Source organism: Pyrus communis, chromosome 15 (assembly GCF_963583255.1).
Source record: "Pyrus communis chromosome 15, drPyrComm1.1, whole genome shotgun sequence".
NCBI lineage: Eukaryota > Viridiplantae > Streptophyta > Magnoliopsida > Rosales > Rosaceae > Pyrus > Pyrus communis.
The window spans coordinates 22,013,030-22,030,247 of record NC_084817.1 but is presented as its reverse complement, the minus strand read 5'-3'; the positions used below and the strand labels follow the sequence as shown (position 1 = coordinate 22,030,247).

General features: G+C 36.0%; 2 protein-coding genes across 2 annotated transcripts; one reads left to right on the top strand and one right to left on the bottom strand.

Annotated features, from left to right (window-relative positions):
- Positions 1–1,964: 1,964 nt before the first annotated feature.
- On the top strand, positions 1,965–4,268 carry LOC137718406 (UDP-glycosyltransferase 88F3-like). Its single transcript, XM_068457948.1, has 2 exons — positions 1,965–3,403; positions 4,024–4,268. The coding sequence occupies exons 1-2, from the start codon at positions 2,074–2,076 to the stop codon at positions 4,134–4,136; spliced, it is 1,443 nt and encodes a 480-aa protein (XP_068314049.1). The 5' UTR covers positions 1,965–2,073; the 3' UTR covers positions 4,137–4,268.
- Positions 4,269–8,877: 4,609 nt separating this feature from the next.
- Positions 8,878–13,430, bottom strand: LOC137718770 (transcription factor bHLH80-like). The gene is made up of 5 exons (XM_068458306.1): positions 12,812–13,430; positions 12,609–12,701; positions 12,391–12,456; positions 9,507–9,575; positions 8,878–9,307 (listed from the first exon to the last, which is right to left on the bottom strand). The coding sequence occupies exons 1-5, from the start codon at positions 13,229–13,231 to the stop codon at positions 9,260–9,262; spliced, it is 696 nt and encodes a 231-aa protein (XP_068314407.1). The 5' UTR covers positions 13,232–13,430; the 3' UTR covers positions 8,878–9,259.
- Between the last annotated feature and the right edge of the window lie 3,788 nt (positions 13,431–17,218).

Genomic DNA, 17,218 nt, shown 5'->3' with positions numbered 1-17,218 from the left:
TAATTTATTTGATTTTAATTAGTATGTAAAATTCTTATTTTTTTTAATTGACTTCTGCTTGGTCAATCATTGCATAAGATTGTAGTTCATGTGTACTTATATATCAAGTATATATTTCATAGATCAAGCATACACAATGCCGAAACTTCTCGTGACAGAATATGTGTACCAAATGAAATACCACATATTGTTGGTATGCATGGTAAGTGTTTTATAATAAAGTTACAATTATATATTACTTTGGCATAATAGCACTGATTTAGTTGGTTCTAATCCTACAATTCACTTCTATCTTCTTTGCCAGATCACTGATGTTGATTCTAAGTTCTACAATTCACTGCAGAGGGAGAGATGTTCTTAAAAGTACATTCTAATATTTTGGTGCCATGGTTCTTTGAGATAAATCTCAAGCTTCTTAGTATAATCACAAGAACTCAATAGATGTTGAACATTTGTAATTTATTTGGTGTATATCCCAATATAATAAGGAAATTCTCAAATTTGTTTACCTGGTACTACTTACTTATATTAAAAAAAATTGCCCTCAATTTTCTTGAGAAAGCATAAGATCAACGATAGCACCATTCATCGGAAGTGGCTAAAAGACATGACTTGGTTAAATTTGAAACTAAGCTAACAGAGACAAGACGTCTGTTTGTTCACCTAAAGAAAGAAAAAAAGAAGACTTTGGAGCCAATTTAGAAAACTAAACTGAGTTGTTCAAATACTAATTTAGTGGGATTGAGAATCAACTGACTAACAAATGATTTGAGATTGGAATCAAACCAATTTTTTTCATACTTACATAAATATTGCTTACATTCAATAAAAAGCTAGACAAGCTTTCTAGATTCATTGATAGATGATTACATTCACTGTACACTACTCCAAATTAGTGCCTTTGCAACTTGTACTACTGCATTCGCAATTACATTCTCACTTGGTTGAATGGGCGCGTATCCGTACAATATGTCCTTTCTAACACTCCTACGGTATGAAGTAAACAGATCACACCAATACCATAACCAGTTGTTGCAAGACTGCATTTACAAAACATATCCAGTTAAACTTATGAAAAATTCAGTCTATAAATCGAAAAGCTGGGTAGGTCATTGACATTCTTCCCAAAAGGGTCGAACACAATATGTAGTTATTAATTAATCATAAGAATCTGTTGGTTTGGAGACAAAAATTGAGCAGTGAAAACGGAAAGGAAAATTACCTCGGAGGCGATCGGGGGCGAAGATCTCGACCTCTTCAAAGGGCAGCAGTCTTGGTTCTTGATCGTGACTCCTTTTTTTAATTATGGCGTGTAACAAATTTGCTTAGGTGCAAAAGAATTATATAAACTCATTAGTTTTTGTACCGTTAAATTAATCCTATGGTTCTAATGAAAGAGGTCCCCATAGGCCCTTAAAAAGCGGACCTTAGGATATCATTCCTGTCGGCAGTATTAGTCTGCTGCGAGGAATGAAGGAAAATCGACAGAAGCACCACACCAAACAATTGTAAGGTATTGTCTGCTTAGTTTTGCAAGACACATAGACAAAATTTCCTCGGTTTCTATTCATTTTGCAAAATTTTAAGATAGTTTTACAAATTCTAAGGTTAAGAATTCACAATGACATAGAGTTTTATACATAAATGTTCTCTTTTGAATAAGACATGCATGGTCACTCACTCTTGAAGTTGTTCTCAATAATTGGATGTGCTTTGAATGTTTTAATCTCAATAGATATTAAGATAATGTCTGCATTATTGTTGTGTCTGTATTTTTATTTCGACTAAACACTTTTAAAATTAGTCTGTAATTATTAAAATAGAAAAAAAAAAAGAAAAAAAAGACAAAGAAAAATAAAATAAGGAAAACACAAACAAATTATGGCCCACTTCCATGTCGTTTTGATCGACTTTAGTTTCCTTCTAACAATTTGGTTCAATGGGAGCTTGCGCCGGTTAGAATTTTCCTGACTTTTATTCAGTTGAATTTTCTCTCAAATCAAATCAGATAATTTCAGCAGAAAGCACAACACACCAACACCAAACGCAAACAAATCAGCAGCAGCAGCGGCCATGGGAGACGTAGTAGTGCTGTACGCAGCTCCAGGAATGGGGCACATCATCTCCACGGTGGAGCTGGGCAAGCTCATCCTCCACCGCTACGGCACCCACAAGTTCTCCATCACCATTCTCTACACCTGCGGCAGCCTCTTCGACACCCCTAGCATCCCCGCCTACATCCGCCGCATCTCCCACTCCCACCCTTCCATTTCCTTCCGCCAATTCCCTCGCGTCACCAGTAAAATTACCCAAAACATCAGCGGCACCGCAATCATGGTCGACTTCGTTCGCCAGAACGATCCCCACGTCCGCCGTGCCCTCCAAGACATCTCCAAATCCGCCGTCGTCCGCGCCTTCATCATCGACCTCTCCTGCACCTCCGCGCTGACCATTGGCAAGGAATTCGACATCCCCACATACTACTTCTACACTTCTGGCGCCGCAGCTCTGGCTGCTTTTTTGTATTTCCCTAAGATCCATGAACAAACCACCCAGAGTTTAAAGGACCTCACCGACACCGTTCTCGAATTCCCCGGACGGAAATCTCCTCTGAAGGCTATACACATGCTCGAACCGGTGCTCGACCGAGACGACCCTGCTTATTGGGACTTCCTCTCCTTTTGCTCAAATCTTCCCAAATCCAAAGGAATCATCGTCAACACGTTCGAAGAGCTCGAGCCACCTGCCATCCTCCAGGCCATTGCTGAAGGCCTGTGTGTTCCTGATGGGCCAACTCCGCCTGTGTACTACGTTGGACCATTGATTGACGAAGAAAAAGTATCGGGTAATGATCCCGCTGCGGCCGAAGAGGGCTGCTTGTCATGGCTCGATAAGCAGCCAAGTCGAAGCGTGGTATTTCTCTGTTTCGGAAGCAGGGGATCATTCCCTGCAGCTCAACTGAAGGAGATAGCGAAAGGGTTGGAGGCGAGTGGGCAGAGGTTCCTGTGGGTGGTGAAGAAGCCGCCGGTTGATGAGAAAACAAAGCAGGTCCTAGGAGTTGACGACTTTGATTTGGAGAGTGTGTTGCCAGAAGGGTTCTTGGAGAGGACCAAAGACAGGGGAATGGTAGTAAAATCATGGGTACCGCAGATGGCGGTGTTGAAGAAGGAATCGGTTGGTGGGTTTGTGACGCATTGCGGATGGAACTCGGTGCTGGAAGCAGTTGTTGCCGGGGTGCCAATGATTGCTTGGCCGCTGTACGCGGAGCAGCATTTGAACAGGAACGTTATGGCGACGGACATGGAAATGGCAATTGCGGTGGAGCAGAAAGATGAGGAAGATGGGTTCGTGAGCGGTGAGGAATTGGAGAGGAGAGTAAGGGAGTTGATGGAGTCGGAAGAAGGTGTTGGAGTTTGTGGCCAAGTGGACAAGTGTCCAAAATACCTTTCGGCTAATAAAATAATAAGGTGGACAAAATCATTGTTGCTTTCCTTGTTTTGAGGAGAAAAGGAAAAGGCTAGCAAGTAGCCTTATTATTTTATTTGTATTTGGTTGTTTTTAAAGGGAATGAAGGGTGCAGCCGAGTGATGAGAAAGAGAAGGAAGGGCACCAATTGTTTTTGAGCATTCCTTTTGAGAGAGCATCCAAGGGGGAGAGCATTCGGCTCTCCCATGGAAAAGGTTGAACATGGGTTGAGAGAAAATCAAGAGAGCTAGAGTGAAAAGTATTCTAGTGAAAGAACTCTTGGGGTAGAGTGAGGCTCTTGGGAAAATTCTGTGAGTGGGTGTACAAGGGATATGGGATTGGGTTATGTCGATTTAACTCATGTGTAACTTGTACTGTTTTTCTCATAGTGAAGAGCAATATCTCTCCGAGGACGTAGGCAGTTTTTTGCCAAACCTCGTAAATTTCTCTGTGTCTTTATTTCTTGTACTTTATTTTGTTCAACTGTGTGTGATTTTGGTGAGGTTGTAATCTGAATCTCGGTTCCGCACTAACGAACGGGCCAAGGCACAACAGAAGGGAGAGTGCTTAGAGAGAGGAGCAAGAAAATTGGGGAGATGGCTGTGGCTGCTTTGGGAGAGAACGGTTCGTCCATCAGAAACTTGGATAACTTTGTGAATAGCATTACATAATTATGCAAGTTCTGGATTTTCACTTGCATTTGGAATTTGTTGAAAAATAAGGAAAATGTTAGAGATGTTGCAATTTTAATTTGGTTAAGAATTTGACTGTGTAATTCCAAATCCTATTCGAATTATGTCCTATCTTTTAGATAATGTTATGTTTAACATGTAATACCTAAAAGGTAAGGAAATTACCTTATGTGCTATTATAAATAAAGGTAAAGTGGTTTGAGAATACACACTTCAGAATTTCCCCAATTCTCTCTATATTTGCCCCACCTCTATTCCCATCTCTCAATAACTCTCCAGTTATATAGGCTCTACAACAAGGGAATTCAAATTTTTAGATTCGTTTTTGTAGACCAAATGGTGTGGCAATTTGATGTTTGGACCCACTTTTTAATGAATTAAACGAGAAGTCAAACCATTAACTGCCATATAATGTGGTTTATAAAGATAGCCTAAAAATTTGGTCTATTTAGCATCATCCAGATAATAAGATAAAGAAAAACTGTGTATGTATAAGACTTGACGATCATTGAGACTTGAATCTAGTGTGGTTTTAATAGAAAACTTTATTTTAATCCTTGGAAAATATGACTTTTAGACTATAATCTTGTTTAGGATTAAAGTCTAAATTTCATTTCTTAATACATTTAATCACCTCATTTATTAATTATATTTTAATGTTTTATTTCACTTCTGCTTCCCAATTTTAATGTATTAGGTACATTTAAGAAAATTGTAGCTATAGTCCCTGAATTATTGCTGAACAGTAGCTATGGTCCATTAACTAAAAATCATTAGATTTTGTCCTTCAACTTAACAAAATGTGTAACATTAGTCATTTCGTACTAACACCATTAAGTTTTCCATCAATATGCTGACGTGGTGGGCACATGGGATCAATAATTAAAATAATAGTATATGAAAATTTTGAAAACATAAAAAATAAAATAAGGAAAAGAGCTTTCTTTTATCTCCTTCACCAGCAACGCTGCCGTCCACACCAAACCTTGTACCTAATTCTTTCAAAATCCAATCAGAACTTTAAACCCAAAAATCAATACCAACCGCTGCATTTGGTGCATAATTTATTATGGAATGCGGCTGGAATGTCGGGGGTGGGGCTGCGATGGTGTGGGATCGGCTGTGGCGTGTGGTTGGGAGAGATACAAGAGCGAATGTCATCGAATGGGGGAGAATGGAGGTAAGCTGTGAGGTATGGGCCCCTCTCTCTCCTGAAGCATTTCTCCTTTTTTATTCCAATAGTTTAAAGTGTTTTGTTTCCATTCTTAAAATTGAATAATATTAATTGATAATTTATTCCTGCCACGTAAGCACATTGACGGAAAATCCAACAAAATTAACATGATGGACTAATGCTACACATTCTATCAAATTCAAGGACCAAATCTAATTTTTGGTTGAGGGATCAAGCTACAATTCAGTCATAATTCAAGCACCATAACTACAATTTATTCTATCGACGGACATGAAAATGGCAATGACAATGGCGATTGCAGTGGAGCAGAGAGATGAGGAAAATGGGTTCGTGAGCGGGGAGGAATTGGAGAGGAGAGTGAGGGAGTTGATGGAGTCGGAAGAAGGGAGAGTGCTTAGAGAGAGGAGCAAGAAAATTGGGAGGATGGCTGTGGCTGCTTTGGGAGAGAATGGTTCGTCCACCAGAAACTTGGATAACTTTGTTAATAGCATTACATAATTTTGCAAGTTCTGGATTTTCATTTGGATTTTAGTAAAAAATAAAATTAAGAAAAATTGTATCTGTATGATGACAATAGGATTGTCGTCCCATCACCTTTATTTCTTAAAAAGTTGGTTTTCCTTCCATCTTAGTGTTATCAGACAACAATTGGTTTTCTAAAAACTGTTGTTCTTTATATTAGCAGACGATGGTTAGCAATTGAACCGTTGTTCTAGTATTACTAGAAGTGTTTTGTCTTCTAAAATCGTCGTTCTTTATATTACCAGATGACGATAGTTAGAAATTGAATCATCGCTCCTAGCATTACCAAATGACAATTTGTATTCCAATGAGCATGCTCAGCTCTAGGCTCAAGCGTGGAAATAATGTGGGACGGGCCTCCCATTAATTCTTGGACTATTGCGTCTTTGCATGCTCATTAGTTATTGTTTGCTTTTTTTGTCACTTAAGAGCATCTCCAAAGGAGATGTCAAATTTTAAACATCAAAACGATGGTTGATAGCTTATATGGCAATTTGCCACTTTGTACAATATTTTGTTTCACCCGATATGTTAAATAATAATGTCATTTAATAATTTTTTTATCTTTTTGTGGAGTCCAATAATTAAGGTAACCAATCAAATATTTCAAAAATATAACAACATTTATTATATCTTATATTAATCTATTAAAAAATCATTTAATAAATTTGACATCTGCTGTCAAAAAGACTTTGCCTTTAAATGACTTAGCGCCACATAAGAAATTGAAGGATCGGTTGGAGAGAGTTTGCCGTCATTTTTTATTGTTGTATGCCTACGTGGTAATTTTGACATTTCCTTTGAAAATGCTCTAATTTGTGTTTGTGCTAAAAAAATTGGAGGAAAGAGATAGAGCGGCAAGATTTTGTTGTCCCATGAAAGAGATGTACTCGAAACATAAGTCGATACATAACGTGTTATAGTAGAAATGGAGAAATGCTATAAAATATTTTCTCTTTACGTATACAATAATGTGGTGTACCAACTGTATTCTAATACATGAGAAAAATCTTTGGCGGGAGATTTAGCCTGAAAGTTGGGTAACTATTTTAGGACAGACTGCACCACCTCATCATCTTCTAAAGTCAAACATGTAGTAACGTTGACCATCAGCTTAATTCCATCCAATAAGATGGATTTCTTTCTTACTAAGTCGTTGGTTAGGGGGTTAGGATTTAGGGTTTAGGATGATCTTACTAAGTCGTTGGTTGATTTTCGGAAGACATGTTCTTTCAACAATGACCTTGAACAATGAGTTGAGCTACTTCAACAATATCAAACTTAATAATTTATTAACACTTTAGCATGAATAGTATCAATGTAGATGTCACCACCAACAGAAAATCACAATTCACTCGGCCTGAACATCATCACAATCGCAATTTGGTTGCAACTCGTAACCAAAATACTTGGTTTCGACTTCTAATGTCCCAAAGAAGCTAGACCATCTGCAAGTGCAACAATGGCTTCACGCAAAGCATGACGAATATGAGCAACCCGAACATTCACCATTAAACTCCACATATCTTTCATTAGTGAAAGAAGACGGCATGATGGTCGTTTCTCTCCACCAAGTAGGTTGATCAAAATTTAAGAATCTTCCACCAGAATATTCGTTAGATCTAATCGTAAGTTTCAACCCAAGGTTTCTGCTTCAACCACAAAAGACAAGCGGGATAGCTCTAACTCTTTTTGATTAGCAAAAACTAAAAACCAAATAGTTATCAAGCAAATCCTACATTTCTTATTCCGCTTTGGTTTTTCTTCCAAACTTTGTGCGGAATTGACATTATAGATGAAGCTTCTCAAGAAAATTCAGGTTGAAAGCGTCTCAATGCTTAGTTACAATTTTTCAACTAAACCCATCTGAACAGATAGACACCATACTTAGACCATCTACAACCGAAAGGTCAGAGTGCCGAAAATGACCCGAAAACTGTCTCCAATTGAGGGTCAGGTCAAAGGGCTCGTGGACCCCACTGAACAAAAAATGGCCAAAAGGCCAACCAGCGGGGCCAAATGAGCCAGCCAACTTTTTTTACAAATTTTTGGTTTTTTTTACAAATTTTTTTAAATTCTATTTTTTCCCTATAATTTCCTACCACTAAATTAAATTAAGTAACATGAAACAACATTAAACAATATGAAACAACATTAAATAAAAATTATACAACATAAAAAAAAAACATTTAACAACATTTTTTCAGCCAAAATTTGTAAATAAATATTTAAAAATTCTCATTTTTTTCCTACAAATTTAAGTTGTTGAATTTAATTTGTAGCTTTTAAATTTAAGTTGTAGTTTCTAAATATAAGTTGTTTTTAAATTTAAGTTGTAGTTTTTAAATTTAAATAATAAATTATGTTTAGCCCTTTGACTATCGTTTGGAGACGATTTTTTGTAACAAGACTAAAACAATCCCTATGGCCCTTTGGCTCTCTGTTGAAGATGATAAGAAATATGATCATGCACTCTTCATTAAAATATTAATTTCTTGGAGGGCCAGAGAGCTAAAACAAGCCCTCTGACTCTCCTTCGGTTGAAGATGGTCTTACAAGTTCATGTTGCAATTCGTCGAAATTATCAGAAATCATCCAAGAATGATAACAAATTACGCTCTCGTCCGTATATCAAGCTCCAAAATTATATGTTTCACAAACTAAAGCATCATGGCTGAATGCATTGGTGAACCTTTAACTCAAAAATGCTAATCCGGAAATTCCCTAGGCTCTATATATATATATATATATATATATATATATATATATATATATATATATGTTAGATGTAAACTAGCTGCAGAATTAACATAAACAGCAAATCATTTTGTATTTATTCAAAATAACTATAAGCCATGCAAGTCGATAATCTCTCACCTGAATCCTCCTTTATCGCGATGACAACGTACACATCAAAACTCAATATCACTATGCTGTTGTTACACAGTAACTTAAGTTAATGACAGCTCTGAGAATTTCACAAGATTTTATTAATTATAAAGCTCCTCATCACGGCTCCTCACCATGTAACAGAAAACCTTATGAATATAAATATCCAGATACACAATAGTAAACGTAACAGATGCATACATGAAGAATGTTAAGAATAAAATAAAAAATCCTGTCATACTATAGTACGACTACAATTCTAGAACAATAATCTGCTTCCTTGGAAGTGAATACCAAAATCATACCGATTGAACTTTTCCAAGTAGAAGCAGCTAATTGCATAATCATGGAATCTAGGTATGGTATATCTCAAAATTACAACGGTAAGTCTTTTAGAAACGATTATCAACATACCACCGCCATGATGAACCTTGGCTGAAATTAATATATCTAGTAATTACACTACACAGTAGGAGGCATTTCGGGTACCTTTTCGTCATTCTTTAGCTATGCATTTGCACCTGCGCTGATGCTCCGAAAGTTCCTGCCATGTTTCAAATTTTTTATTACGTAACTTCCCTTCAATGACACAGCAGAGATAGACATAACATGTTATTCAAAAGAGGGAGCAAGAAAGGAAAAGCTAATGTAAACTTTTTCCATTCAAATCTTTCCCAAGTTTCTTGTTTGAGGAACAATACATTTTGACAAAGTTTCGTCAACAAGGTCAATGTATATAATACCTGAATCTGCTTCTGAAGAAACTTCACATACTCCACTGCCTCGTCTAACATATCGGCAGTATTAGTTTGCTGCAAAGAAAATCAATAGAAGCACCACACCAAACAATTGTCCGCTTAGTTTCACAAAACACATAAAAAGTTTGGACAAGGTTCAAATACACAATTTACAGATTTTGAACTTATTGAAAATATCTTCTGGTTTCTATTTTCTGTAGAAAATTTTAAGATGGTTTTACAAATGCTAGGGTTAAGAAGTCGGAAAGACAGAGTTTTATACAAAAATGTTCTCTTGGTCACCTGGTGACCACGGGATGCATGGTCCCTCATCCTTTGATTTGATATCAAGGATTAGATATGCTTTTAATGTTTTAATCTCAACCCTTGATATCTAATCCAAGGGTAAGTGACCATGTATCCTTGGTCACCAGGTGACCAAGAGAATGGGACTCGAGTTTTATAAGCATTAGGATTTCAAGTTTGAAAGGTAAAAATTTAATAAACATGAAACAAAAACAATTACACTATCATGGGACAAGCAGTCCTATGATGTTACAAAATTGAATAACCAGCAATTACATAACACACACCACAATCTCAATAAATTGTAGCCACAGCCCAATCCGAATGGATGAAGAAAGTGTTTATTTAAGCTATTTAGAAACCGAAGCCCACTATAATGCCAAACAACACACTCGTTCCCACGAAAGGGATACCTCCTCTCCTCATATTCCTTCAAAATCCTAGCATTCCTTTAGACACAAATGTTCAAAATCCATCAGCTCCATCATATTTGCACCTTTTCTGCTCCACCGAAGGTACAACCTCTCTCGTTTATAAAGTATGCATGACTAGGGAATCATAAAAGTCAACCTTGCCTCCCTAAATAACTTTCTCCATAAGCAAGTGAGACCAATGGCCAAAATAACACTAAGTTCACCAACATATACATATTCTTTTCAAAAATCGCTGTTATGGCTTCACTGCAGCTGCAGCGATGCAACTTGTTCCCGCACATGACGTTTGTTCCATACACAGAAAAATGCTCACGTGCTACTCTCTTAAAGCATTTCATTCACTCAAATTCTTCAATACAAGATTCAAGTGATTACAGTTTGAAGCATGAAAAGTATTGCTACCACATCATCATTATAGCAACGATTACTGTGCCAATGGCGTAGCCACACCAAAGGCTACGGTGGGCTGTAGCCCAGGGAAAGTTTGTGGCAACATGTATAATTGTACATGTATTTTACTGCGTAGTCTAATAAAATAGACAAAAAAATCTGCAAGAAGAATTATTTTTTAATGAAACTAGCCTAGCGACTATATAGCACAACTAGAAATATAAAAATTATCATGGAAATTGCGATACCATTTTGTTCAAGATTATTCTGCTTTGATTCAGCAATAAGTTTCAACCAATTTTTTTTTTTTAATATTGCCTTTACATCTACTTTCATTGTTTTGCTTTGTACTAGCTGTGTGTTTGTAATTGAGATGTCAAGTTTTTTATATTCTTCTTGTGTTTGCATCTAAATATATGTAAGTTTAATGATTCATTGTAATTTTTGCGGTATGCAAATGCGAAGCTTAATTGAGTTCATACCAAGCAAATTTTAAGTCTTCAAGTACAGAAGTTAAACTTAAATTTTTGCATATAATATGTATGTAGCAAAAAAAAATATATATCATTTGATTTTGGGGTAATTTTTTTAGCTAGCCCACCCACAAAAAATTTTCTGGCTCCACCTTTGTACTGTGCATAGAAATACTCTATTTAAATAGCCCCCAAGCCAAAGAGTACTCACGACCTCTACAACAACAACACAACACAACAAAGCCTTTTCCCACTAGGTGGGGTCGATTGTGGGAAAAAATGCGTTAGTGTACTTTTCTCATTTCATTGTAATTTTCTTGACCATTATTATTATTTTTTTTATCTAAAAGAGATTATCTTTATCAGTAACATTCCTAACTTGTTACCCTACGGGTTAAGCTTGATGGTAATTTGAAATATAATGGATGCTTACAGTTTACTGCATATCGTGATAACTTAGCATCTCAATAAAAAGCGGCGGAGAAGAAAGGAGTTGAAAATACGAAAGTAAACAAGAAATCATTTAAATGTTTATTAACCATTAAAATTGATGCAGATAATTAAAACAACCCTTCATAACCCAATGACCTATCTGGGATAATTTTCTTGTAGATACACTCCTTAAACAAGCATCAACCCACGAGCCTTTAAGGAAAGTTGATGCAACTTAGAATAGACGTGGGTCTGAATTCTAAGATTTCATCATAAACTAGATACTGATTGCTTAAATTTAAAACCTATAAAATGGGTATAATAATAATACATCAACCATATACTGTTACCATTTCTGTAAGTTATCTTATGCTGTAAAATGTTTAATTCAAACATCTAGACTCCAAATCTACGAAAATTTGATTGCCTAGATTTAAAATCTAAATAGTTGAGAATCCAAACCGAGCCTTAAATTTGTTTGAGATATGATTTTTCATACAATTCTATAGTTTAAATTAATTTCACCACTACTTAGTTTTCAATATTCATGACACAAATGTTAATCATCCAAACATGTTTAAAGTAAGTGATGCAGGACTCGAAGGAGAGATATTTCCAAGTACCAGGTATTCAAGGTACTCCACATGTAATAATACAAGTCGAGTAAATAATATAATTTTTTTTGTGGCCCTCCACTTATTTTATGACACGTGAAGTATCTGCTTGAATACTGGACATTTGGAAAATTTCTCGACTAGAAGAACTAAAATGTGTAGAAAACTGGGGCCCTAAAACTATACAAAAATTGATAAAAATAAAATGAATAGGAGGGAGGGTCAAGCCTCAAGGGTGTACCTTATCCATGTTGGGCACAAGCTCTTGAAGCTTCCTTATGCGATCACTGATCTTAGTCCTCCTGACCTATAATATAACAAATTAACCAACAAACTAAATTTGGTATCTTATAATTAATATAAATAAATTCCTTCACCTTTCAAATTTCTGGAGAAATATATACAATTAGTGTGTAGGTAACGAGTGATTAAGTTAAGTTAATGGAAACAATTACAAACCCTTTCAGCAATGCTCCTGGGATGCGTAGCACAACCACGCTTGGCCCTCACCCTGCAACCCACCGAATCCTCCAATCCTCCTTCCTCCACTTTCTGCCATTTCACAAATTAATCCAGATTACTAAATTTAATTTTAATTAATTAAACTAGATTAACAAACTAATAACCATATAATTCATTAAATAAAAAAATAAAAAACTGACCACATGTGTGTCGGAGGAAAAGTGGTGTTGCTGTTGCTCCCGAACCCTCTTATTAGCAGAGGAAGAAGGGCTGTTTGGGGACAACGACGACGACGACGACACAAAGTCGAGGTGGGCCGGAATTCCAAACCCGGCGAAATATCCCCCCGACTCCCCGCCGCCGCCATTAAAATCAGCCGGTGAGCTTTTCTGTCGACTAAGGTACCCAGCTGCAGCATCATACGAAGCTGGATCCACCGTCGTACAAGGCGTGCTGCCGGCAAGAAGCTCAGTCAAGCACTGTGTCGGCTTCAGTGGGTCCTCCTCGTCCTCTTCAAGCAGCGCTTCTAACCATGTGGCTGGGGCCGAGCTGTACCGCCCGAGTCCGCTTCCTCCTTGACTCACTTCACCGCCGCTGCTTCTGCCGGCTGCCCGTTGCATCTGCTTTGAACGGACACTCAGACTCAGCTCTTTGCTTGCTCGCTCGCTCGCTCCTTCAGTACCTTTAATAATAAAATAATAACAGCTTGAATTATTTTCTATTTTTGTTTCCGCCCGTCCTTCCTTTTACCCTCTGAGCTTTTGATGGTTTCAATATTTGGAGAAAGAGAAAGAAAAGAAGGGAAAGAGGAAAAAGATAGACTTGTACTTGAGCGACAATTAATGGCCAGGCTCAGATCAGTATCTATTTGTGGATTCTCAATTTTTTTTTGTTTTTTTGACAATCTATACTAATTAATAAAACACTAATTGTCAACCAAAATTTTATGAAATTACCAGTTTAACTTTCTAATTAAAATAAAATATGAATAAGAAATATGGGACATAAATGTAATTTCACATAATCAAATTTTGCTTTTTTTTTATTTTAAATCTCACCTTCATGTAATCCTAACATATCTCTAACTAAATAAATAAATAAAAAAAAAAGGCTTCCCACTTTCTGATTTTCTTCCTCTCTCTTTGAGTTTCAAAAACAAAAATAAAAAGTTTTCTCACACACTTTATGTGTGCCCATATGCTAGTATTTTATAATATTAGTGCGTAAATTTTATTAAAAATATGAAATGACAAAGAGTTAACAAATAATCTCACTTTTAAAAGTGTCTTTAACTTTTCTCTTTGAACTTATTACTTTGATTACTTTTGTTTTCTTGCCTCTTCAATGTTGTACCAAATCAAGAAAATGAAATCTCTTAGCTGGAGAATAACTTAGATAACATGTGTACATCGTTATAATTTTGTGTCAATAAAATAAATATATTTGAACAAAACCTATATATGTCGTCATTTTATTAATACATAATGTCACTGTAGCGATATATTTGTATATGCAAGCCTTTATCCATCAAACCAAAACACTCTTGGTTAAAAGTTATATCTTTTCGTTTTATCTTAAATAAGGTCATCTCCAACCGAAGGATCCAAAGGGCCAGAGGGCTGAAAATAACTCGAAAACAGTCTCCAACCGAGAGCTAGGCCAAAGGGCTCGTGAACCTCATGGGACAAAAAAGAGCCAAAGGGCTAACCGGCTGGCCAGCCCACTTATCTTTTTTTTTTTTTTTTCTTTTTTTTTTTTTTTTGGTTCTTTTCCATTTGCCCAACCCACTTTAGGGTTTAGGGTTTTAGATTTTTTTTTTTTTTTTGTCCCAACCCAATTTTTTTCTTTTTTTTTTTCTAATTCTTTTTCCTAATCCATTTCTCATATATATTTTCACCATTCAACATTATCTTACCTTATTTTATTTCAATTTTTTCACATTCCATACTATAGCCCTTTGGCCCTCAGTTGGAGATGGTTTTTCGTCATAGGGCTATGTTTGACCTATGGCTCTCTAGCCCATCGGTTGGAGATGGTAAAAAATATGGTCATGCACTGTTCATTAAAATATTAATTCTCTTGGAGAACAAGAGGGTTAAAATGAGCCATTTTGCCCTTCTTCGGTTCGAGATGGTCTAAGTGTTAGTGTTTAATGTGGAAAAGGAAACAAACATGATTAATATTCGTGCCAAGCAGTTAAATATATCATAACTATGAAAAAAAATTAGTCCATGAAGCCGTTTGTGTTAAGAGTTTGATTCAATATAAGAGTGTTAAAATTTGAAGAATCTCATTTTTGTACTACAGTTTAGTACTATTTCTTTTCACTCGTAAGTGAGAGGTCTTACGTTCGATTATCGTAAAAGGAGAATTTGAATCACATTATTACTAGTCCATTGTGAGGGTAAGCCCACCCCATTTCCCTTAATGTAGTTAATATCACTTGTTAAAAAAATAAAAATTGTAGAATACCAATACATAATGTCTCCTTTATTGTGCATGTGATGGAATGTGACAAAACAGTGGCATCGGCTTGTTTGGAAGTATTTTTTATTAAAGTGTTTTTGGAATCCAAAAGCACTTTAAATGCTTTATTCAAGAAGTACCGGTTATGGATTGGTTCTTGTAGAAAGTACTTAAAATACCTTCTAATAATTCATTTGTGTTTTCACTAAAAATTGATTTCAAAAACACTTTCTATAAAAACGATTTTAGTCATTTTAAAACAAATTCCAAAAAATCTATAGCTAACATTGAGTGCCTAATAATTGATAAATATCTCCTACCACATAAAGATTTGTCGGCCTTTGATTTAGCAAGTACGCGAAAATGAAATGAAATGATAGCAAACATCTGTTTTCCAAACCGTAGCTCCTCCTTGATTTTGGACCGTTGGATGGGTGGAAAAGGTGTCTGATTGCTAAAGTCAATGGTGAATGATGAGTAATAATGACGTGCACGTTACTTATAGGGGTGGTTGCATATATACGTGTGGTTGGACGGTCACGGACCCTGCAAGGCTGGAGTGCCTCAACGTCATCGTTCTGGACCGATAACGGCGTCTTCAATGTCACAAAGACTGGCAAGCCCCAGACGAGACACAGCGCGTGGAGAAACTTATGGATTAAAATGGATACGAGGGTGACATTGGCGCGTGACGTAAATTATGTTGGGTAGATATTAAATCCGCGAAGACAATTGTGTTGCTTGGTTATGCTTTTTGTGGCAAATTTAAGGAGAGGAGACAGCAATGGTTCCCATTCTACAAAAAGAAAGTTATTGTTTTGGCTTTGGATGTGGACCTTTTACTTGCTGTCATCTGTTTTGAAGGGAAATTTTTCATCGTACTTAAAACATGATCCGGTACATTATATAAGTGGTTAAATTTTCTCAAGTATCCGAATATTTATACTATGACAGTTAGTGTATCAAAGCATGTTTCCGGCACATAAAAAAACCTCTTTTGCCAAAGGGTTTGTGAGAATAGTGGGGACCCATATCAGTAGGGTTGAGTGGTTGAATTTTCTCAAATATCAGACTATTTATATTATAACAGTTGGTGTATCAGATCGTATTTCTAGCACAAAATTCCTCTTTTGCTAAAGGGTTTGTGAGAATGGTGGGGACCCATATTGTTAGGGTTGGGTGGAATCCAAACGGCTGAAATATGTTGGGGAAGATTGTGATTTTAAAAAAATGGGACTCACTTTGTACATAAGTAGAATTGTCTGAGCCGAAAAATGATTAAATTGCCCTTCAATGAACGATATTTACTTGCTATCTTGTTAATATTTGGTCGTTATTTGGTTATTCCCTACGTTCTTTAATTTTCATTGTCGTGTATTTAAATATAAGTGAGTGGTATAATCGATTTTCCACTAATTAAGCGTTTCATAATAACTAATTAACTCTTTCTTTTTTTTTTAAACAATTGATACTATCTACACTAAAGGAAATGGATGGACTTAGCCTCACAATGTGGTTCAAATTTGTCTTTGGCGAGAATCGAATCTAAGACCTCTCACTCACATATGAAATGAATATCATTAGACTGTAGTACTAAGTAGAAACTAATTAACTAATTTTTTAATACATACGACATTATCTACACTAAAGAATGAAGAAATGAATTAAGCATCACACTAAGCTAATCGTAATAATTTGGTTTAAACTCGCCTTTAGAGATGATTGAACCTAAATCCTAACTAATTTAATTAATTATTTCCTCCAACTCATCATTCCAATTTATTACGTCATAATACCTTAATTTAGGTATAAAGAACGCGATTGACTAGATTATAAATCAACGAGAGACACTGAAATGACTTTATTCTAATCATTTTAATAGATTTACACATCTTTGAATCCATCTCATAATGAAGATAATAATTATCTTCGAGGATCACACAGACTATGATGTTAACAAAGAATTTCTAGATCATATTAACAAAGTATTCAACCTTCTCTTATCGAAAGTTTAGTGTTGTCATTCACATGTCAGTGCGAATAGGTTATTACAGTTTGGGGGGTCTTGGTCTCCAAGAACAATAATTGGTCTCCAAAAACAATAATTTGTAAGTTTTTTCCTTTTTATAGTCAAGGGAAAA

Coding starts and splice junctions, on each gene's coding strand:
- LOC137718406 (XM_068457948.1), top strand. CDS start 2,074: ATGGGAGACGTAGTAGTGCTGTACGCAGCTCCAGGAATGGGGCACATC. Junction 3,404..4,023: donor GTTGATGGAGTCGGAAGAAG/GTGTTGGAGTTT, acceptor GCACAACAGAAG/GGAGAGTGCTTAGAGAGAGG.
- LOC137718770 (XM_068458306.1), bottom strand. CDS start 13,231: ATGCAACGGGCAGCCGGCAGAAGCAGCGGCGGTGAAGTGAGTCAAGGA. Junction 12,457..12,608: donor CCAGGAGCATTGCTGAAAGG/GTTTGTAATTGT, acceptor GTTATATTATAG/GTCAGGAGGACTAAGATCAG. Junction 9,308..9,506: donor TTCTTCAGAAGCAGATTCAG/GTATTATATACA, acceptor GAAACATGGCAG/GAACTTTCGGAGCATCAGCG.